The 24748-nt window shown below is 43.4% G+C and overlaps 1 protein-coding gene across 1 annotated transcript in view; it reads left to right on the top strand.

The window, feature by feature from the left end:
• The window catches only part of MAP1S (microtubule associated protein 1S), a 703322-nt gene that overhangs the window by 108492 nt on the left and 570082 nt on the right, over positions 1-24748 (top strand). Inside the window, exon 2 of the mRNA XM_044080661.1 lies at positions 13381-13476. Within this exon, the coding sequence (XP_043936596.1) occupies positions 13381-13476 (96 nt within the window). The remainder of the gene's footprint in view (positions 1-13380; positions 13477-24748) is intronic.

Raw genomic sequence — 24748 nt, 5'->3', positions numbered from 1 at the left:
TTATTGCATTCCTCCAAATTTGGCCTTGTTTATGTATGTATGTAGGAAAATGTTTGGAATTTATTGCATTCCTCCAAATTTGGCCGTATGTATGTAGGAATTTATTGCATTCCTCCAAATGTGGCCTTCCTAGAGGGCATCTGGGGCAAGAAAGACTGAGGAAAATGGCGTCGGCTGATGCTTTTATACCACAGACGCTCTGACGTCGGGGAAAGTGCACATCAGCCGAGGCCAGACCCAGACTTTGGAATCCGGCTGACTGAAGGGCTGCCTGAGGCAGGACAACCCATATGTTATGACTGCAGATGCATACCTATCGGACATCTACATTTATGGTAGGTACAAAACTGTACTTTTCTCCTGACGAACAGGATTTGCCCTTATCTACCTATGAGGATTCTGATACAGTGGACTCCTTTCCCTCTGCTTCCCCTCCAGAAGATTTCTCTTTTGGTGAAACTTTGCACACTCTTGGGGAGCATTTCTGCTGGGAAAGCCAGGATTACTCTGACTCCAAAAAGAGGCTTGGGGAATTTTTACTCCTGCCTTAACACAGGCCTTTAGCTATCCCTCCTGTACTGGACATTGTAGATGATGCCTTCTTGGAATCTAGCCTGGCTCAAGACACCTTACCTCTGGCTCCCAGGAAACCTGACAGGTGATTGTCACACGTTCTTCTTTAAGAATCCCACTGCAGACCCAGAGACCATTTCACAGGGACCCAAAGGCATTAAGGCTACTTCTGCCAAAAATCCTACCCACTCTGATAGAGATTCCAGGGCCCTGGACAGATGGGGTAAGAAGGTATATACCTCTACTTTGGCCATTATGGCCTTAAACTGCCAGTTTCATATGTTAAAGTACTAGCAGCATATTATTGTATTACTTGAACAGAAATTGATGTTGATTCCTGCCTGTGCTGAAAGTAAAGAATTACAGGATTTAATGCATTCTGCTGAACAAGTTGGTAAACCTACTTTGCAGTGTGGTTTTTGACTCCTTAGAGGCATCTTGTAGGGCTGCTGTTACTGGGACTATTAGAAGGCATGCTTGGCTTAAGGAGCAAACTTTGCCAGATCATGTTAAAGCCAAATTACTGGATGCTCCCTTAAACCAAGACCGCCTGTTTGGCAACAAAGCAGAAGTAATGCTTAAAAAAGATGGAGGAAGAAGCTAAATCTATGCAAACTGTTAAAGATTTCCTAGAAGGTACAGCCTCCCAGATTTAGTAGACATTGGCCTTCTAAGAATTGATCCTTTCCTGTTTCCTCCAGGCCGTCTCAGTCCAAATCCAGGAACAGCAGACCACCTGGGCCACAGTCTCAAGGTACTCACAGGCCTAAGCAGTGGGGGAGCTCCCACTTCCAAAGCTGGAAGTAGTAAGACATCCCCCATGGTAAACTGTCACAATGACTTAACCTTAAACCTTCCAAGCCCTGTCAACTGACCACACCTTTAGGGAGAAAGCTTGCCCTGCATGCAAAAAAACTGGGAACTCATTACCCAAGACAAATGGGTTTTAAATAGTTTCCCAAGGATGCAGGTTCCACTTCACTCCTTACCAAACCCAAAAGGTTGGCCAGACCTACCCCCAAATCAGTGGGCAGAGGCTCAACAGCAGATTCTCTGTCTTCTAAGTATCAAGGCTATTCAACCTGTCCCAGCAGAAGAATGGGGACAAGGTGTTTACTCCAGACTTTTCCTGGTACCCAGAGAAGACCACTCCTGGCGTCCTATCCTGGACCTATCTATCCTAAACACCTTCTTGGTAATTCCAAAATTCAAAATGCTAACTCTTCACCAGCTGCTTCCCATGCTGGGCAAAAATGCCTGGTTGGCAACATTGGATTTAAAGGAAGCTTACCTGCACATTCTTGCAGAAAGTACCTATGCTTCAGAGCAGGCTACATGCATGCTACATGCACTATCAGTTCTCTGCACTGCCCTTTAGCTTATCTATTGCACCCAGGATATTCACAAAATGCCAAGCTCCAGTCATTGCATTTTGCAGGCAAAGAAACATCCAAATATACCCATACTTGGACGATTGTCTAATTCAGGCAGAAAGCCAGGACATACTATTAAATCATCTGGCATTTGTAAAGAAACTGCTAACCTCACTGGGGTACACCATAAACAAAAGGAAATCTCACCTAGTACCCTGCCAACAAATTGTATTCCTGGGAGCAAGCTTGAACGCAACTTCCCAGATGGCCTACCTCACGCCAGTGAAACAAGATGTCCTTCAAGGATGCATCTGCAGTCATAACAAATGGGTTGTCCTGTCGTCAGGCAGCCCTTCGGTCAGCCGGATTCCAAAGTCTGGGTCCGGCTTCGGCTGATGTCGCACTTCACCCGACGTCATCTCTGCTGGTCTTCGGGTATAAAGGCATCAGCCGACGCCATTTTCCTCAGTCTTTCTTGCAGCGTGGCGCCCGAAGCAGAAGCTGTTCGCAAGTGCCGGTCGGTCAGATCCAGAGATTACTACTACCGAATACTTCTTCGAAGACTTCTAAAAAGCTAAGTACCCCGTTGGGGACTCTCTCTTGCCTCAGCCGATGTCAGAAAGTCAATAACTGTTTAACTTGTGGGAAACAAATACCTCATAAAGATTTCCACTCTTACTGCCTGCCTTGCTTAGGCCCAGACCACGACGTAGCAGCCTGTTCAGCCTGTGCTTCCTTCAACCGACGAACACTTAGGCGTCGGTCGGAGTTTGCTGAACAGTTTTTCGGCTCAGATTTTGCATACATTATGCCGTCGGATCCTCCGACTACCCAAATTGTTAAAAAAACGCAAAGAAAAAGACCGACACTCGCGGTCCGCGGTTTCGGCCGAAACCACGGTTAAGCAAGCCGCAAGTGTCTCTGTTTCGGCCGAAACCGAGAAAACCGGTCAACCTTCAGCCGAATCCATGACTACTACTGAGGCTCCTGCTACCTTAGTTGAATCGGCCTCTGAAGTTTTGCCTACTACTGTGGTTCCTAGTGATTTATCAGACACCATTCCTTTGGATGTCTCTACCCCAGCACGTGGTGCTGCTAGGCCTCCTGCAGCCATGTCTATTAAGGCCTTTGCCAGGGCTAAAGCAGCCAAAACTGTTAAATCAGTGCCTGTTAAGCCCCCCTCACACAGGCCCTCTTCTAGTTCACAAATGCTTACTCTGGCAGAGGATTTAATATCCTTAGAGGATCCCAATCTCACCCAGACAGGGCCTCTAGCCCCCAGAAAAGAGACCTAGAGCAGAGCCCCCCGAGCCAGTGTCCTCTGATGATTCTTCGGATGACTCAGACATTACAGATCAGCCAGAGGCTCCTTTTTCTACTTATGAAGATTCCGATGCTGAAGAATCCATTCCATCTGCCTCCCCACCAGAGGAATTTTCCTTCGGAGAAACCTTACATGCCATGAGAGAACAATTCCAATGGCAGGGACAAGATTTCTCAGATTCAAGAAAAAGGCTTAGGACTTTTCTGCACTTACCACAGCATAGGCCCTTAGCTATACCTCCAGTACTGTCTGTTGTGGATGACACATTTAATGATGTTTGCACTGCTCCTGATACTTTACCTCCAGCCCCTGCCAAACCAGATAGATTTTACAGTGTGCCAGACACTCATCACCACCTATACAAGGCCCCACTTGCAGATCCTGAGACTATATCCCAGGGGCCTAAGGCAGTGGCCTCGACTTCAGCAAAAAACCCTATTCCTTCTGAAAGGGAATCCAGGTCATTAGAGAGATGGGGGAAAAAGTTTACACCTCTGCTACTCTCTCAGCTAGAGCTCTAAACTGTCAGTTTCATATGATCCAATACCAAGAGTTTATGCTTGATCAGTTAACTAAGAAGCTGTCCTCTGATGACTCCTTAGATAAGAAATATGTTTTAGAAATGGTGAATAACATTCAGCAGGTTAGTAACCATTCTTTAAAATGTGGCTATGATGCACTGGAGGCTTCATTTAGATCAGCCATGACTGGCACAGTGATAAGAAGGCATGCATGGTTGAAAGAACAGGTCTTGCCGGATCATGTTAAAGCAAAGCTGTTAGATGCTCCTATGGATAAGGCCAGTCTATTTGGTACACCTGCTCAGCAAGTAATGAAGAAAATGGAAGAGAAGGCAAAATCTGTACAAACAGTTGAGGATTTCTTACAGGTTCAGCCCCAAGGTTTAGCAGGAACTGGCCTGCCAAAATTGGTCCTTTCCAGACTCCTCAAAATCTCAGAGGCAGGAATAGGCGCTCTAGAGGCAGAAATCAATCCAGAGGAGGTGCCTACAGAGGACGACAGTGGCAAGGCAATAACCGAGGCACAGACACAACCACTGCCACTGCAACAGGACAAACACAGTGACTTGGCTCTGACACTGCCTACCAGGGAGCAAATAGCAGCACCTTTAGGCGGAAAGTTAGCCTTATTTTCGAAAAATTGGCACTATATCACAAAAGACAAGTGGATTTTGCAAACCATAGACCAAGGCTACAGGTTCCACTTCCACACCTTACCAGTAAAAAGAGGAATGCCAAACCTACCTCCAAATCAAAAAACAGAAGCTCTAAAGCAGATAGCTCAATTAACAAAGATGAGAGCTGTGGAAAGAGTACCAGTAACAGAACAGGGCAAAGGATTCTACTCCAGACTCTTCCTAGTACCAAGAAAAGAAAAGTTGGAGACCTATTCTCGACCTGTCCGTCTTAAACACATACATCATTGTCCCAAAATTCAAAATGCTGACCCTACAGCAACTTCTTCCCATGCTGGGCAAGGAGTGTTGGCTGGTAACTCTAGATCTCAAGGAGGCATACCTGCACGTCCCCATACGACCAAATTGCAGAAGATACCTCAGATTTCTTGCAGGATCAGAGCATTATCAATTCTCAGCATTGCCCTTTGGCTTATCTACTGCCCAGAGTATTCACAAAATGCCTGGCATCAGTAATCGCTCACTGCAGGCTACAGGGAATCCAAATTTATCCATACCTGGACGACTGCCTGTTACAAGCGGACAACAAAAGCAAGCTGACAACAGATTTACAAAGAGTCATTTGCTTACTACAAGCCCTGGGATACACAGTCAATTTAAAAAAGTCAAGACTGATACCATCCCAAACAAGAACATTCTTGGGTGCGGAATTGGACACAGTAAAACAAATGGCATTCCTAACTGCAGAAAAACAAGAACAACTCCTCTTTACTACTTGGCATTAACAAAACAGAACAAACTAACAGCAAGAAAAGTACTGCAGGCCTTGGGCTTCATGGCATCATGCATAATCCTGGTCCCACATGCCAGACTGCATATGAGAAAACTACAGTGGTACCTAAAGAATTTATGGTCTCAACACAGGCACAGCTTAGAAACCGAAATCCCACTAATCCCATGCCTGAAACAGGAGTTCCTATGGTGGGCTCAAGCATGCCAGTCAAACCCAGGCTTGCCCTTCCACAACTTTCAAGCAAGCCAAACCATCACAACGGACGCCTCAGACCTAGGCTGGGGGGCGCACATGTTGAACAAATGCATACAAGGATTGTGGACTCCAGACCAGCTGCACCTGCACATAAACCAAAAAGAAATGCTGGCAGTAAAACTAGCAATCCAGAAATTCAGACCATTCCTCAAAGAAGGCCACTTAAGGATAAGGACAGACAACACCACAGTCATGTGGTACATCAACAAACAGAGGCACTCATTCATACCCCCTATGCAGAATGACTCTGGACCTTTGGAATATGGCTCTGAGCTACAACATCCAGTTACAGGCAATACTTGTGCCGGGAAAAGAAAACATCCTAGCAGACATGTTAAGCAGAACCACCTCGGATGCTCACGAATGGATGCTACATCCGGACATTTTCAAGGCCATCACAAAGAAATGGGGAATGCCACAAATAGACCTATTCGCATCCCCACTCTATCACCAGCTCAAAAAATTCTGCACAAGGACATACCACCCACTTGCATGGAAGGTGGACTCTCTATCCTTCAGTTGGAAAGGCCTGATAGCATATGCATTTCCACCTCTTCCTTTGATGCACAAGGTACTACTGAAAATCAGAGGAACGTCCAAGGATAATCCTGATAGCTCCGAATTGGCCAAGACAACACTGGTATCCATTGCTGAGGAGCATGTCTCAGGGGAGAATGTGGTCAATACCCCTGATGCCTCTGATGTTAACTCAGAACAACTACAACATCATGCACCCAAACCTAAAAACCTTGCAACTGACTGCCTGGAACATCACATAGCAGCAACTAACCCAGACCTATCCCAAAGGGTTAAAGACATTATCCTTGAAGCCCGCAGACCTTCAACAAGAAGGAACTATGCAGGAAAATGGAAAAGGTTTGTCATTTGGAGCACTGAAAGAGGAAAAGATGTGTCGAACATAGACATTGCTAACATCCTGGAGTACTTGGCAGAGCTTCTACATACAGGCCTGTCCTATTCCTCCATCAAGATACATGCATCAGCTATTTCAGCAGAATGCAGCTTCGATCCACCTGTCTTTTCGCATCCTCTACTCAGACAGTTCCTCAGAGGGATCAAGAATGTAAAACCTCCTAGGAAACCACCATTATCAGCATGGGACTTGAACTTTGTGCTAGAAAAATTGACACTCCCTCCATTTGAACCAGCAGCAACAGCAGATCTTCAACATCTATCATGGAAAACTGCTTTCCTACTGGCAATTACTTCAGCAAGGAGGGTTTCGGAACTACAGGCCTTAATGGCAGTACAACCCTTCCTAATCTTCCATCAAGATAGGGTGTCCATGAGAACTAATCCTACATTTATGCCTAAGGTGGTATCCAGAGTGTCCTTAAACCAGGCAATCCACCTACCTACCTTCTTTCCCAATCCACAGAACAGGGGGGAAAGACTGCTGCATACCTTGGATGTACATAGACAGTTACGCTACTACCTGGACAGAACCAAAGGAAATGGAAAAACTGACCAGCTTTTAGTAGCCTATGCCACAGGAAGGGAAGGAAAAGCAATTTCCAAACAGACAATCTCCAAATGGATAGGAAATTGCATAAGATTCTGTTACTCTTACCATGGAAAACCAATTCCACAGAACATAAGACCTCATTCTACAAGGGCTACAGCCACTACCACAGCTTTCTTACGAGGAGTGGCAACCAAGGACATTATTGAGGCGGCTACTTGGACCTCCGTGCATACATTTGCCAAGCATTTCAATTTACCTCTATACTCTAGATCCCGGGCAGGGTTTGCCACTGCTGTACTGCAAGGGATCCTAACTACACCATAATTCTTCTTCCTCCTCCCCTAGTTTGGCTATGGTATTCTACCCATTTGTTATGACTGCAGATGCATCCTTGAAGGACATAGTACAGTTTTGTACCTACCATAAATGTAGATGTCCGAACAGGATAGCATCTGCAGTCAGGATTACCCACCCTCCTACCCCTCTGTGGTACTCCTAGGGTATTTACCCCCCTAATAGCTAGCTGGGGGGGGGGGGAGTCTCTTATGGTGTATTTGTTTGTATATATGTACATACATGCTTATTTTTTGTTTGCCTTCTACTATTTTGGAAACATTGGCATTTATCCAAAATTTAGCTTTCCAAGAGGGCAATTGGCATCTGGGGCAAGAAACACTGAGGAAAATGGCGTCGGCTGATGCCTTTATACCCGAAGACCAGCAGAGATGACGTTGGGTGAAGTGCGACATCAGCGGCGGACCCAGACTTTGGAATCCGGCCGACCGAAGGGCTGCCTGACGACAGGACAACCCATTTGTTATGACTGCAGATGCTATCCTGTTCGGACATCTACATTTATGGTAGGTACAAAACTGTACTTTTTTCTGACAGCCTACTTCAAATTACTGGTCACACAGACCCAGTTAACTGCAAAGAAAATACTGCAAGCTCTGGGGTTCATGGCCTCTTGCATCCATTCCATATGCAAGACTGCATATGAGGAAACTACAATGGTATCTAAAAAGCCTATGGTGTAAACATTCTCAGGACCCTGAGTCAGTGATTCCTATCATCCCTTGTATAAAGGCAAAATTCATTTGGTGGGCAGAGGCCTGCTACCTCAAGAGACTGCCATTCACTCTACCCTCTGCCGCCCAAGCTCTAACAGACGCATCAGACTATGCATGGAGGGCTCACTTGGCAGGGCAGTGCATTCAGGGCAAATGAAACCAGAGTCCATTGCACCTGCATATCAATCAAAAAGAAATGCTGTCTGTACAGAATGCTCTGACGGCCTTCAAGGACCACATCCTTCCAGGACAATTTATTGGTAAAAACAGACACCACTACCGTTATGTGGTACATAAACAAGCAGGGGGGAACCCACTCTTAACCCGTCTGCAGACTAGCCATGGCTCTGTGGAACACAGCCTTGAGCTACCAAGTGCACCTACAGGCTCGGTTCCTGCCAAGCAAGCTAAACACACTGGCAGAAGACCTAAGCAGAAATCTCATGGACCCACACGAGTGGAAACAAACCAAAGATATTCAACATGTTGAGAAACAAATGGGGGAGCTTTTGCCTCCCCTCAGAACTACCAACTGGACAAATTCTGCACAAGGACTCCCCACAGACAAGCTTAGAAAGTGGATGCCCTGTCCTTCACCTGGGATAACCTCTGTTTATGCCTTTCCCCCTCTGCCTCTCCTCTCCAAAGTTCTACTAAAGATCAAACAGGACAGACCAAGGACAATACTCATTGCACCAGACTGGCCATGCCAACACTGGTACCCACTCTTGCACAGTGTCACTGCTGGAACCATGGCACCTGCCTCAGACTTCTTCCCTGCTGTCCCAGCAGGAGGGCCAGATTCTGCATCCCCAGCTTCAAACCCTGAACCTAGCAGCCTGGCTAATTACGTGATCTCTCCGTTACCATCCCTCAGTAAGCAAGTGCTGGATGTCATTCTGGAGGCAAGGAGGCCTAGTACTAGAAAATCCTATGCTGAAAAGTGGAAAAGATTCTGTTCCTGGAGCCAAACCAGGGGATGGGCACAATGCCCAGTTTACCGCATATTCTTTGATACTTAACAGATGCTTCACAAGGGCCTTTCCTTTTCTATTAAAATTCATGCCTCTGCAATTTCAGCACATTTTAATACGGAGCCATCCCTCATCTCACCCACTGCTGAAGCAATTCCTCAGAAGGGCCAAAAATTTAAGATCACCCAGGAGAGCCCCTACTCCAGCCTGGGACCTTAACTTTGTATTGGAAAAGCTCACTCTACCTCCCTTTGAGCCAGCTGCAACTGCAGAGTTGAAATTCCTTTCTCGGAAAACAACCTTCCTTCTAGCCATCACTTCAGCCAGAAGAGTGTCTGAATTACAGGCCCTCATGGCAGTGGAGTCCATCTTCTGTGGTGACAGGGTGTCCCTCAGGACCAATCCTTCCTTTATGCCCAAGGTGGTATCCAGTGTGGCCTTTTATCAGTCCATTCATTTGCCAACCTTTTCTATTCCACAGAACAAAGGAGAATGAATACTGCACTCTTTTTGGATGTGCACAGACTACTTTAGATTTTACTTGGACAGGACTAAGTCTCTCAGAAAAACTGAACAGCTGCTAGTTGCGTTTGCTGCAGGGGCAGAGGGGAAGGCTATTACAAAGCAAACCATTTCTAAATGGATAAGCCATCACATTCATTTCTGCTATAAGCACCATGGAAAACCTACCCCACGGGGGATAAGATCACATTTCACCAGGGCTGCATCTACTTCAACAGCCTTTCTTAGAGGTGTTCCTACCAGGGACATCCTAGAAGCTGCTACCTGAAGTTCTGTTCATACCTTCACCAAGCATTACCACTTGCCTATTTTCTCTAAATCCAGAGCTGGTTTTGCCACTGCAGTCTTGCAGGGCCTAATAGCTGGTCCTAATGCTTTCTTAATTGCCTCCTCCCTTCCTTAGCTTTGGGAATCTACCCAAATGTAATGACTACAATAGTGAAACAAGAAGAACATAGTGCAGTTGTGTACACTTGGCATAAATGTAGACATTAGAGTGTATTCACTGTTGCAGTCCTGGTTACCCTCCCACCAGCCCCCTGACTTCTTTTTGCTATACTTCTCTTCTTGTTTACTGTATTTAAGCTTTCTGGTGTATTTGCTTATAATTGGAGGTGTAACCTTGTACAGAATTGCTTCCCATTATGGGGGCATATGACATCTGGGGCAAGAAAAACTGATGTAATGGCGTTGGCTGCATGCTTTATACCCTTGACTACCTGATGTCCTGGAAGAAGAGAGAACAACCGACGCAGGACCCAAGACATTGATCAGGCCGGCTGAGGGCTACCTGCAAGCAGGTAACCCAAAGACAGCAACAGTGAATACACTCTAACATCTACATTTATGGTAAGTGTACACAACTGTACTTTTCCTGGAGGATTGGACACTTGTTCTGGGAACCTTTTAGGTTTCACTTTGGACATGGCTTCAACCTTGTATACCTGTTACATGGTACTTTGGCTGCAAACTCTATCTGAGGTAATGGAGAGAAGAACATTGTGGGTAGGGTCTTGGCTCGAGTGGTTTTTGGCTGGTCCGAGCTGTGTAATGGCTGATCCGCTGGGACAGTCACCATTTGTCAGGAATGAATGTAGATCAGCAACTCTGATGGAATGTTATGGGGAGAACATTGCTTCTTTTTTTGTTACAAACAAGACCCATTCCATGAGTGTATTTAAACACCTGTCTAATAATCTGTGCGTATATGCATAAGTAATTCCAAGAGTATGTGCGTTTGTAATGTGTGTAGAATGAATACACACTCACACATCAAATGTATGTGCTGCAGTCCCTTTTTGGAATGGGTGCAGTAGTAAATTCTCCTATTTGGGTGACTGTGCTAACAATAGTTTTTTTTTTGGGGGCGGGGTGCATAATATAATTTTCTAGGGAAGGTCAAACCTACTTTCAGGGCCTTGACTTCATCTATGGCTTCTTGGATAGAGTTGAATTGTAGAAGTATTGCAGAAGCTGCTACTTGGTCCTCTGTGCATACTTTTACAAAGCACTATAAGCTTGTGCCTTTCTGTAGGTCTAGTTCAAGCTTTGCTAGAACAATTCTCCATGGACTTGTGGGCTCCTGTCTTTCCACCTCCCAAATGTAATTAGCTAGAGTAATCTAGCCATATAACTAAGGCTACTGCAGCAGTGATGGATATGGTTTAACATAGTACAATTGTATAAGTTAATTTACCATAACAATAGATGTTCGAATGATTGCTGCCACAGTAGCTGCTCCCTCTGTCCATCCCTCTTTGGTTTTGATAGTGTGTGGTTTGTGTTTTAATGTCAGGGTGTGGAAACTTTATTGATTTGATTTTTTGATTGATCCTAGCTTTGCCCTTTCAAGGCACAGCCTCCCTCTGTCTGTTGGCAGGAAAGAGCTTTGTGCCCAAACTTGTCTTTTAGTCAGCTCCATTCGAGTCATCTGATAGTTTTGAGTGCATGGGTGGTACCCTGAAGCTTTGGAAGCTGGTTGGATATAACCCATATACCTTGGGCTACTGCAGCATTCAATTTCTACCTTCTCTTAAACATCCTTCTGCATGTATTTACACATTTCCCACACTTTTCTGTGTAATTTGCTCCTACCCCTTTCTAAAGATCCTACTTCCAGGTCTTTTATTTCTGTTATATTCACTAAGTCTGATAAGGTTGGTTAGGCTTCTATTTTTAGTAATTGCTTTTTGGCAGCCACCAGACTAAAAGTTGGCAATGCTTTACTATGTCTGGGCAGTTCCGATCCTGTGTGACAGCTCAAAAGTCCTTGGTTACAACAATTTGCTGTCCTAGTATTCCTGACAGAGTAGTCTGTAGGGAATTTTTTTTAAGTCTGCCAACTTATTACACTCCCAAAAATGTTCCCAATTACTCTCTTCATCACACCTCCGTTTGCAATATACCGGAGGAAAAATCCTTTGGAGTCTACTTTAAGTATAGAACTACCTATGCAAACACTTCCAAGCAAAAATACTAAATCGTCTAGACTGCATGTTTGTGAGCCATACACACACCCTGCTATTTCTTTCTTTGTGAATTTCTTACCCAGTCTCTCCTCCCAGTCCTTTCCAACTCCTGTTTTATGTTATGCAATATTCTGTACCCCTTTTTAATAGCTTCTGTTCTGTATTTAACTCTGCACTGGTAGAGTTTTTGTCTCACTTGGGTTTCCCCTATATTTTTCTTTTTTTTGCGTGTACACTATTAATCCTTGATAAGGAAAGCCTCATTTAGCCTGCTGTCCAAATGTGTTCTTGATCTCAACAATTCTCTTCAATTTCCCAGTCTAATTATTTGCTCCCAATTCCTTGGTTCCTTTCCCAGTTTTCTCCAGTAAATTCCAGACCCCTCTTGTCTATTCTTTATATCCCTAATTGCTGTCATAATCTTTTCTCCATTCCTGTGTTGGCTTGGTTCTTACAATACTTGATGAATATAATATGTGTAGCTGTTCTTGTTCTCTGTAAGGATCTGCATCCAGAATCCCAGTCTTATTTCTTGAACTCCCTCATTTCATAACCACCCCTTTTCACTTTGAATTGTAGCTTTCTGATTGTGCTATATAGGAAACTTAATGGTGCATCTCTGAAATATCCCTTCAGATCAGGTAATCCCAAACCACTTTGTTCACTTTGAAAGATGAATTGATCTCGCTTGATCTCTGTCTTGGTTTGTACTTTGATGCACAAATGAAGATGTACCCAGTTTCTCAAATTGGTGGCTTTTGGCCTCCTACTTGAGATTTCCAAAGATCATTTTGAAAACTTGATAATTTACAGCTCTGTCAGAGTATTTTAAATGTGAATAAAATGTTTGTGTCTGTACAGTTAAACATGACTGGTTTGCATTGGGCCGGTCTCTCCACTGAAGGTGATTGTATGCATTTGTACAAAGCAAATGGTCATTTTTAATTAGCTGAATGTTTTTATGTATATTAGCGTGGGTTTTGAGATTGTATATAATAGACTGATGCAACAAACTTTAAATGACTAACTTTTCCATTATTATAAGTAATGTCTACTACATCACTGATGTGTTATCACGCAAGTCTCCATTTATAGCTAGAACTGACTGACAGTTTTATTATTACAAGTGTATGATTATATGTATATATATTTTTTTATTTTATGGGAACATCATCTTATAGAATTGCATACTGCAGTTTCAAGGAGTTTAGCAAGCTTTTGCACGATTGGTTATTTTCAGTGTGTGTGTGTGTGTGTGTGTGTGTGTGTGTGTGTGTGTGTGTGTGTGTGTGTGTGTGTGTGTGTGTTGCTTTTAGTTATCGAATAGTGTTGCATGTTAAAAAATAAACTATTCTTACCGATGTCTTGTTTAACCCTGTGCTTTAGGAGTTCTGTCCTGGGATGTTCCTGGTGCTAATCTGGATGAGCAGCTGAAGCTGTTTGTGTCTAGGCATTCTGCTACCTTCTCAAGTGTGGTAAAAGGTAAGCCATGGCTTTTGAAAGGATGGGTCTGATTCTGTTGTAGATGTGACGGGTATATTTGGGGTATTGTTTAGTTGTACCCATGACTACACTGGTTTCCTCTCACAAGATGGATCAAAGATAATTAAGTGGTATTTTTTTATCATTTTCCTGTCTTTCTACTTATTTTTCACCAGAATGTTAATGTAAATTCTCTACCACTACTGTGAAGCATATTCGTAAACAGTCTTGCAAAAAAGTTTTCTGTTGACATTGAAAGTCGAAGTGTTTGGAACCCTATTTTAGTTCCACTGTAAAAGGCATGTGTGAAGTTTAGTATTTTGCATTTCTCTCTTCCTCTGAGTTTTCTGGATACCTCTGCCTAAAGCCCGAGACTGCACCAAATACCATGTTATTTTGGAGGGAGTAAAGGCCTCTGGAAGTTCTGCATAACCCAAATTCAATCTTTTTCTTTCTTTAATATGGGAAAGATGTTAGTAAGTGATCAGTCAGATATGTAGTGGTTTTAATCCTATTTTGAGGAGGAGCTGCAAGAGGTGCATTGATGAAAAGCAAGTTCCCCTGGGGAATAGCAGTGAAAAAGAGCTATATGCAGTAAACCTACTGTTGCAAAAGTTTTCCAGAATTATAGATGTATACAAAGAGGAGCAGAGCTTTCGCACAGCCACCTTAGAGTTGCACTTGTGTAGATAAGTGCTTTCCCTTCCCTGTACCTTTTTAATTTATGGAATAATTCTAGCTTTCCATTTCCCACCTTTTTGGGGTAGTTGTGTTGAGAGCACTGGTTGAGAGATTTTGGATTTAGGCTGTTGGATAATACGATTTTGGCTTTGAAGCTGGCATTTTCCAAATTAGACATAAGTGCTCGGAGTTCAGTTTCCAGTGCGGAGAGGTCTTTTAAGCACGGAAAGGTTCTGTCCATTTTTGGCTCTCTGGAGAGATTAGGTGTACGTCCATTTTTGTTCCTGACCCTGTAGGAAGCTGGTAAGAAAACGGAAGCTAACCTTACACTCAGAATATACGTCAGGGTAGTGTGACAAGACCTCACAAAGTCATTGTCTTGTCCCTTTATTTGAAAATGTCTAGATGGGTCCTTTTTTGCTTGGTTGTTCAGTGTCAATAGTGGCAGAAGTTCTTTGTAAGTTTCTGTGCTCCACTGCTCTGTTAGACTGCTTATGAATGGCTGAAGTCTTTTTCTTCCAAGAGCAACCAAGCAGATATTTCTGCCACTGACAGTTGAGACCTGCAGAGCATTTTTACATCTGGAACTGTGGCAAAAAAAAACAGAGCAAGATATATTAGAGATGTACAGTACCATAAAGCTAACGTTTGAGAACATCTGCCTTGTAAAAATCCTTGAAGATTTGAGCTGCAGTTACTGGCAGACGCCCCCCTTCCCACTATTGCTATGTCGCAGTCTCATGTTACCATCACCAGTGCTAGGGCTGCTGTTTATTTCTCATTGGATGGCTGTGGTACATGGGTTACCAGTCTTTCTTGTGTCTGTGCTTTCTTTACAGAATAGTGCCTTCCACCCTCTTAAAGACCATGTTTAGAACCCTTTCTGCAAACCAAGGACTTTTTGCAACTACTACTTGGGCTGGTGCCCTTTCCTATGGGCCGTCTTGACTCCATCATCTACTTCATTTACTACAATATAGAAGTCTGGAGATGTTCGTTCCCATGAGAATGGTCTAAGCTATAAAGGATTGCTGCCCCCCCCCCCAAAAGAAAGATACTTAATACTTAATCTATGCAAATGAAAACCTGCAGAATCTAATCTTGACTTTCCAGCAAATCAGCAGCTTATGTCTTTGAAGGGGGCAAGTCTAACACCCCCCATGACGGCCATAAGGTTGAAGAAACTCTCCAAAACTTGCAACACCAAGGGGATATTTCATTGGAGGCCGCAGAAGGTATATTGTGCCCCCCCCCCAAAAAAAAAAAACTCTGAGTCGTTCTCCCTTGCTGGACATTCTTCTGAATGCCACATCAGTTGTGTAGGAGAATCTCTACAGTGTACTTGTACCGAGGTAAAGTATAGTGGATTGTTCACCTTCCACTAATATTGAGCTGTAGCAGAAATTTCCCTAACCTAGTGTCCTCGCTTTTGTTGCAGCCTGTAGTGAGATCCTACTGCACAGAACCCTACTGTTCCTTGTCATAATAAGGAATCCCTAGCTGTGAAGAGATTTGTGAATCCTGCTTTTGGATCTGCCAGGTTATCCCTGCTGGTGTTAACACAGCATTAGCTTTAAATTTTTCAGAAGGCTATGAATTGTGAACTGTAGTGTCCTGCATAAGAGCTGTCAGTGTTGATTGAAAGAGAGAAGAACCCTGACTTAACAGAATTATAGCACCTTTGTGGTCCATATGGTCTAATGTTCTGGAAGGAACTGCTGGAGCACTGGGGTATAACAGTGTCATCTACCAGTGCTTCTGGTTTTGGTTGTCCAGTTCAGGGGTTCACTTAAGGTTAGTTTGGAAAGACCTAATAATTGTGGGTGTAAAGTTTCACCCTCTCCAGCATTGCCACTACTGAACATAGCTGTGACAAGACCTGCAGCAACGAGAGTAGGAGGATACAGTTACTTTCCCATCTGTCTTCCAGCAAAGTCATGGGCTTAGAAGGCGGGGTTCCTGGTAGCCCCTAGAAAACTATACCTCATCTCATCTTGAAATTGAATTATATCTGTCCTTGCCTAACTGCTTCACACAGATGGCAGTTTAGGGATTTTCTATGATTCAGCATGGAGAGAGTCTCCAGAAGCACGTGGGCCAAGGTGGGTCCTACTAGGGGTTATTCATTTCTGTTCTTTCCCTCTTTGAATTCCATCATTGCCCTTGCTTTGTCTCACCTCATCATAATGGACTGCCAATGGAGGAGTAGCAGTAGCAGAAGCTCTTCAGTGGAAGAGTCCTCCTAGAAGACCCATCTTTCTAGAAAGGTTTTGGAATATTTTTTTTCTTTTTTGGTGCCCATGAAAGCCAAGGACCTCTCCAGAGACATTTCAGGTGGTCATGTTGTACTCCACCCTTTCATGTCTGTCCAAAGGTGAATCTATTCATTTTCTTGACATACACGATGTCTCCTATTACATAAAAGTTGTTGGGTGTCTGTACTTCTGAGAAGACTGTCATCACTGCCATTTTAAAACATGTTGCTTGGAACTGCCTGTGTAGTCCTACCATCTTCTGCTGCAGATGCATGTCTGTATTAGCAGACTGCATCATATTAGAGGAATCAATGGTTTTCTCTGTCTTAATGACTGACTCCTTGTTATTTCAGCAGACTTCCCTACAAAGTAATGTATTATCTGCTCTGCCTGCTGCCTTTTGAGTTGGTGGACTTGGAGGGTTTAGTGGTTTCAGCCTTCTTTTTCTTAATTCCTTTTCAGTATTTGCTATCTACCACTTGCATCTGATGTGGTGGCTGAATCTAGCAAGCCTTTTAAATTTAAATGCAAATGTTCCTCTTTCAATACATTTTAAGAATGTAAACTCTATCCCAACATGGAAGTCTTTTGAACCACCTCCTGATGTCCTGTAGTAATCCATTGTACTGGCATTATAGGTATATGCTATTCAGGCTTAATTGTAACCTTTAAAGAGGTATAAAGTAAGCAACTACCAAACTGTTAATGTTAGCAATTACCTAATTACTTTGCAGCTCATTACATTTAATCTTTATTAGTAACAGACTGATAATTAAGCATAACTGTAAAGTAATTGGGTGGTAGCATAAATTTCCAAGTTTAGGTGGGAGTTTTAAAACTATAAATGGCATCAATAGTGTTATAAAAAAAAAAAAAAAAAAAGTATAAAGCAAAACAACCATACAGCTGTTACAGTACCAGTGTAGGTTGTATATATTTGTTGAAGTGTTGATTGCTTGTCTGTTGTCTCGACAGGTACATTTATGCTGCTTGTGAAGATTAAAGGAGTTTCATCATTGTCTTACAGCTTTAAGATCCTGGAGAAGTGAATTCTAAATTACGTGGAGTTCTCCCAGGGCTTTTTTGATGGGGGGGGGGGGGGGGGGCTAACTGGAGTAGGTGTACTTCCATTAGATGATGAAAGACCATGGTAATTTAGCAGTTTGATATTTAGTTTTGAGTCAAGGGGAGGAGAGTGAGACGTTACTCTAGTACTTGCATGCTTGAAAGTAAATATGAGAGTGCTTCTTCAGTTTGAACAAACTTGGTAATGGAATGTTGTACGTTGTCCTGAATTTTTTTTTTTTTTTTTTTTTTTTTTTTTACTTTTTCAGATCTGTGCAGAATAGATGATTATGAAGTGAGTGACCAAAACTGCTGCATGTGTGTGTCACAGGCAATTGGGGAAGTTTAGATATAAAAGTTAATTTTCCTTTAGATGTAGTCTCCTTAATTTTCATGTTAATTTTTTTTCAGGTCTGCCCACCCTTTGCACATGCTTAACTATGCATACTTTGGAGGGGGGAATTGTTGCCTTTTAAATCTGAAATGTCAAAGTAATGAGTGTAAACAATTATTTCTCCCATTATGAAAATGTTTTTTTCTGAAATATTGAAATTTTGCTGAAATGTCTCAATGACCAAATTTCAGATGCTTGCCATGATTTAGGATGAAGGTTGTTGCTGTGATGGTCAGATATTGGTGTAGATCCTCCCATGTGAGGCAGTATCCTTCATCTCGGCAGCAGTTTGTCCTGCCTACACTGCAGCACTGGAGGCTTGTGTGAATGTGTGCACATGCATGTGTGCTTTGAAGCCGAAATTATACTGGATTTAGGTGAGTGTTGGATGAAAAGCCCAGATACAAGAATTTATACTAGTAGATGCGGGGATGAGATATCTTTTGTCATAGTTCAGGCATTGATCTGAAATACCACAATGTTGATGGCAGGCTCATTGTATGCCTTGATTGGAAGAGCTAGAGTGAAAAATGTGTAGTTTACATATTTAAAATCCTAGTGTAGCTTTGGGCACTAGCCAGCAGCTGGAAATGAATGTGAAGAGTACTGGAAGTTTAGCACTGCAACAGTCGCCATATTTGCTCACTTATCTGCATCACTCTGTAGTTTACTTCAGTGCATACGTTTTGTCGTAATCTTTGCTTTTCCTTCCATTTTTTTCAACCATTCGTTTTCCACCATTGTGCTTTTCCACAGCATAGTTGTCTGCATTTTTGTGGACGGTCTGTTCAGCTTGCACAGCTTTGTAGTAATGCAAGAGGAAGCATTCAGGATTGGACACTCCAAGGAGTTAGGACTAACATGAAAACTGACATCTTATTTTAGACCTCTAAGTAGAGTTGCATGTCTCTGCATCTGAATAAAATCTTTTAAACCAAATAGTCCAAACGAGCAAGATAGACTAACTTTTCATGGGAGGGCATAGCACCATGCCAGTACTGCATGAGGGGTAACTGTTTAACCTGGCGGATCTTGTGTGGGACACTACATGTGCATGCACAAGTACAAGCATTATTTGTAGTGCACTCCTTTCTGTTCGTCCAGGCTAGGCAGCAGTCTGATACTGATGTGGGCATGCTGGGTCAGTTAGAGCAATAGTATGTATAAGTGACGTGCAGTTTTAACCCCTCCTCCTGAAGGATGGATTTGGGAAGCAATTAATATGCATGTCTGTCTTTGGTAATGTAGGTCCTGAAATGAGACTGTGGTCTACCTGTAAGATTACCATTGTGGTTGCACAGACCCAGAAATCTTTTTGTTGGCTTGCCTCAGTTAATTTTGCTCCACTCAAATTTTAGGGATTTACTTCATTATATTTCCTATTATTCTGTCTTACTATCTCCATTGTAAAGTATTTCATATGATATTTTGAAAGTCCCCAAATATTTACTTTAGCCATTTCTTCTAAAAGTGTGTTGCTTTCCTGTCCTTCATGAAGAAATGCATTCTTACTCCAGACATCTTGTAAGCTATACTCTCTACATTACTTATTGCATCGGTGTGGGAGAATTTAAATTTGGCTTCTGGAATACCTTTTACTTGGCAGAAGTGCCACTAATTAATGGCAGAGATCTTCTTGTTAGAGAAGACGCTAGAAATGGAATGTGCTATTACTTCTGTTTGTCATTAGTTCCTTGCAGTGTGATCTTAAACTGTTAGATTTTGTTTGAACGAGTTGTAAAAGATGAACTTTTCAAATTGAACTAATGCACTCACTTTAACTGGAAGGCTTAGTATGCTGCTTGTGTAAGGATGCACGGATGTACCATTCTCAGAATTGCCACCAGTCTGAACGATATTGCTTGATCGTCTGGATGCCCATTCCATTGCTGGTTCACCAAGCTGTTGCAGGCAAGTACCCTCTTATTTATTTGTTTATTTTACTTATTGTTGCTTGTGGGGTTTCATGTCATCCAAGAAGGGTAAATACAATGTGGGAGACAGATTCCCCATAAGGACTGCCACGAACAATGTCCGTCTTGCCTTGCACAACCATACTTCCTGTTCCATCTGTTAGGTCGTTGCACAAAATCTTTCATAGTAGACTCTCTCTCCTTTTGTGCTTCATCTTGAACACCAGCATCTAAAGCTTCCTGCGAAAGACAATGGAGGGAACTTTCTGCTCTGAGGGACAGCTGTGAGTGAAGAAGACTAAGAAGCCTAGGCCGGAATCTTCTGCTCTTCAGCCTCTACCGGGCATCTCTCCTGAGGTGAGTGAATGTCAAGAGGTTTGTCTGGCTTTATCATTGGATTCCTCTGTTGCGACTAGGTTGGAGGCCAGTGGGGACCTGACTTTAAACACCTCGGAGGCGGTATTGCAGACTTCCATTTCAGAAGTTTAGGGGGAACAAAGGCTGATTATCTCTAAGGGGCCTAGGGGTGTTCCTCAAATATTAGTCGGAGAAGTAAATGCTATGAGTATTGAATGCTGTCCTGGGTCAAGAGCCTTTCAGGTTTTATAAAGCTGACATCCCAGTGAAGAAAAAGCAAAAGACAACCTATTACTGCTAAGGATCCACAGACTGAATAGCAGTTCTTCACTCGGGGATTGTTTAGTGCTTTGATGGCATTGAAACCACCTCTGGGAGTTTGATAGTCCCCCCGGCCCTCTACTTCACAAAAAAGACACAGAACAGGATTCTTCTGAGGAGGAGCTGGATTTCGGTGAGGAATCCGTTGCTTACTGTTAACAGATTCCCTCTCCTCTCCTTTGGCTATGGATATGAGGATGAGGAATCTACCAGTCCTGATACTCCCTTTGAACAGATTTCGTTTGGAAACTCTCCAGGATGATTGATTTCTTCTAAATGGGATTGTGCTCAGGTTTCTGAGGTACATAACAGATATGAGTTGCTGCAGATGGATTCTCCTAAACCTTCTGCTATTTCTCCTGTTTTGGCTGGCTTCTTGAATACATTTTCCAATCCTTCTGAGGCTCCAGACTCTGACCCACGCTCCTAAGAAACCAGATATATTGTATAGGGTGCCAGAGGATGGTACATTTTTTTATAGGTGTCCTGCAGACCCCCATGGTAGTGTCTGTAGCTTCTGACAAGCCCTCTTAATTGCTTCCGCTCTCAAGTTACTGTCCTCTGATTAAAGATGGAAGGACCATGTAAAGGCTAGGCAAGAAGGTTTATACATCTGCTAACTTGGTTTTTAGGGCTGTTAATTATCAGACCCATATGTCTAGATATTTGTTGGCTCTCCTATCCCAGGCCTTTTGGGTTATTTTTGATTCCTCAGACTCTGAGGATACAACTTCTGCCCTTTCTGTGTCAGGGACTTCCAGGTGGCCTATAATTCCATCAAGTTTAGTTCTGATGCAGCAGATGCTTCTAGGGCTTTTGCTTTTTTCAGTCATGAGGTGATAGGCATTGGCTTCAGTCTTTGCTTGATGTTGAGGCTAAGTTGATGGCTGCCCCTGTTGATAATCACTTGTTTGGTGAAGCTGGTGCTGCTGCTAGGTTTTTCCTTTCAGGATAAGGACAAGGCTTTACAGGGGTTTAAACATATTTGTCACTTGTGCCTAAATTGTAGATAAACTACCCCAATAAGCCAGCCTTTGTTCACAGGTAGTCTTACCCTCCTCCTAAGGGTAAAAAGGGTGGAAGTGGGCTCCTCCTATTAAAGCTACTCGCAGTTCAGTACCTCAGAAGTCTCCTTTTCCAGATAAACCAGGTGCTGTCTGACTAGCCTTTTTTTTTCCCAGCCACCTTTCTCTTTCTTACTCAGTTATCTTGTTTGGCTACAGATAATTCAGGATTCCTGGGTTCTGTCCATTATTCACCAGGGTTTTTTTCATGGCTTGGAAATCCTTTTCCCCTTTCATGTGTATTCCTCAGCCCAGTCAGGCACAACTCTTCTCCTTTCCAGAGGTGCTTTTGGGACCTTTTGACTCTGGGTACTATTCAAGAGGTGTCCATGTCCCAAAGGGGGAAGGGGTTTTAAAGGTTCATACGTAGGTACTAGGCTATCTGCCCAAGGGCCTAAGTAAGCCTAGCCAACAAGGTTCCCTGGCCTACACCACCCAAGAAAGTTATTTTTCCGTGCCCCTGTCGAGCAGAGCCACAGAAGTGATCCTGGGGTGTATTTCCCATTTCTCATCCACTCCAGATTTTTCTTGAAAAGTACTAATGTGGAACTTTGCTTGACATAGATGGGTAGCTTGTTCCAGAGTATGGAAAGTCTCTGGGACAGGAATCTATCCTTCCAGCATGTCCCGTTTGTTGTGGTGACAAGGTTTAGGTCCCTAGAGCATGTAGCTTGGAGGGATTGGGATTTCTTTAGGTGTAGCATGTCCAACAGCTCTGGGCTTGACATAGCTTTATATGTTAGGCAAAGATCACCTCTGAGTAGGCGATATGCCACGGAGTAAAGCTGGTGTTTTTTGACTGTCAGTGTAGGGCATCTATTTCAGGCCAGTAATCCTCTTGGTGAGGTACTTCTGTTGCCTTTCCAGCCGTTGCAGATGTCTTGAGGTATATTGCAAAAGGGGCGTTGTACTCTATAATGGATCTAATGAGCATCGAGTAGAGGAACAATGACTTTTTTTTTTTTTCTCTCTCTCTCTCTCCTGGATGAGAACACTTGTGTGATGTGTGCCACGTAGAAGGATTTCCTGGCTATCCCCCTACACAAAGGGGAAGCCACCACTGATCCTGGGAACTATCGCCCTATTAGCCTAACAAGCCTGGTCTGCAAGGCCGTGGAACGTATCATCATGGAACTCCTAAGCAAAGACAATGGTAAACTCCAAACTTTGGACCCCAACCATATATGTGTGTGTGTGTGTGTGTGTGATATATATATATATATATATATATATATATATCTATGTGTGATCCCTGGTGTGAACTTTGTTTACCCATCCACTCATCAAGGTTCCTCTTGAAGAGTGATAGTGTGATAGTGAGGGGCTCTGTCTTGTGTAGATCGGGACCCTGTTCCATAGTAAGGGAAGTCTCTGCGAAGGGAATCTATCCCTCCAGCATGTTCTATTTATTGTGTTGATGTTTATATCCCTAGAGCGTGTAGCTCGAGTAGTTTTGTTTTTGCTAAGATGGAGCATGTTCAACAATTCTGGGTTGGGCATGGCTCTGTGCATTAGACAGAGATCGCCTCTGAGAAAGCGGTATGTAACAGAGAACAGTCTTAGCTTTTTCAAGCGTGCTGCATAGGGCAACTGTTTGAGGCCAGTAATCCTCTTTGTTAGGTACCTCTGTGGTCTCTCCAGCTGCTGAAGATGTCTAGCCAGGTACATTCCAATTGGTGCATTGTAATCGATAATGGGTCTGATGAGAGAAGAGTAGAGGGGCACCATTACATCCTTAGATCTTGATGTGAACCCTTTCATGATCAGATGGGTCACATAGAAGGATTTTCTACCACTTTGGCAACATGGTTATCGAAGGAAAGCTGACCATCTACTTGGGTCCCTAGATATTACTTCAGAATTCAGGGGATTACCTCCTATGTTGTAGTTTGCGGGTACTCTGTTTTTTCCAAAGAGGATTGCTACGCATTTTTTTTTTTTTCATTTTTCTTGAGCCCATGGCTTTGACACCATGCATCAGTCTCATTTAGACCCTTCTGGACGAACTCCATGTCGACCGGAGACTCTATTATAGCACCCATTTGGCAGTCGTCCATAAACTTAGCCACAACCCTTCCATGCTTGCCTGTACTTCTGAGAAGTATATGCCAAACAGGAGGGGCACCAGGACAGAGCCCTGAAGCACACCACTTGTTACTGGTCTAGATTTGGACATAGATCCTGCTACTCTTACTTTATGGGATCTGTCGGAGAGGCCGTTTGCGATCCATCTTGTGACGTAAGGGTTTATGCCCAGGCTGGTGAGCTTATCAATAGTACCTGAATGGGGAATGGTGTCAAATGCTTTAGCAAGGTCAAGGTAAACCGTGTGTACCTCCTTTCCCTTATCTATAGCCTGAGTAACTGTCTCAAAGAAATCCACCAGATTCAGGAGGCATGATCCGCCCTTGACTAAACCGAACTGTGTGGGGTCCAGCGACTGGAGGTTCCCAGTCTCGCCATTTGAGTTCCTTAATGACTCACTCCATAGCCTTACAGATCAGACTGGTCAGGCTTATTGGTCGGTAGTTCCCAGGGTCAGTTGTGGCCCCAGCCTTGTGTAGCGGGACCACTGTTGCCGTGCGCCATTCTATGGGCACATATCCTGTGTAGAGGCTGAGACTGAACAGGGTATTAAGATGCGGGGTTAATTCCTTTTTGGAGCTTGTGTATGACGCAGCCTGGGACACAATCTGGTCCCATGGAGGCAGTGTTTTTAGCTTTAGATAGAACCTTGTTAACCAATGTATCAGTAATAATTGGACTGACACCTACCCCTGGAATGGTGGTAGGCCCTGTAGGTGGTGAGGAGGGGGGGGTTTGCACTGAACCTGTCAGCCAAGATGTTGACAATGTCAGAAGGGTCAGTGTAATTTGTTCCATTTTGTACTAGCTCAGAACAGACCTGAGCGTTGCCATTTAGGTTTTTGACGTAGCCATAGAAGGCCTTATGGTTATCTTTAGCATCCTTGGCAACTTTCTTTTCAAAATTAGCTTTAGTTGACTTGAGGGCCCTCAATTTCTTCCTAATGCTGATCAGGGATGATTTTTCTACTTGAGATTATATATATGATATATATTTATATATAGAGATATAGATATATATCCATGGTCTTTCGACTTTTCCCGGTTAGGGGTCGCCGCAGGGAACTCCGGTCCACTAATAATAATTGGCAGTATATATTTACATGCAGAGTTGCCAGCTCTGACTCGCAATTAGAT

Source organism: Protopterus annectens, chromosome 8.part0 (assembly GCF_019279795.1).
Source record: "Protopterus annectens isolate FY-2018-M chromosome 8.part0, PAN1.0, whole genome shotgun sequence".
NCBI lineage: Eukaryota > Metazoa > Chordata > Ceratodontiformes > Protopteridae > Protopterus > Protopterus annectens.
Note: the sequence above shows the minus strand (reverse complement) of the source record. Positions and strands in the feature narration are given on the sequence as shown.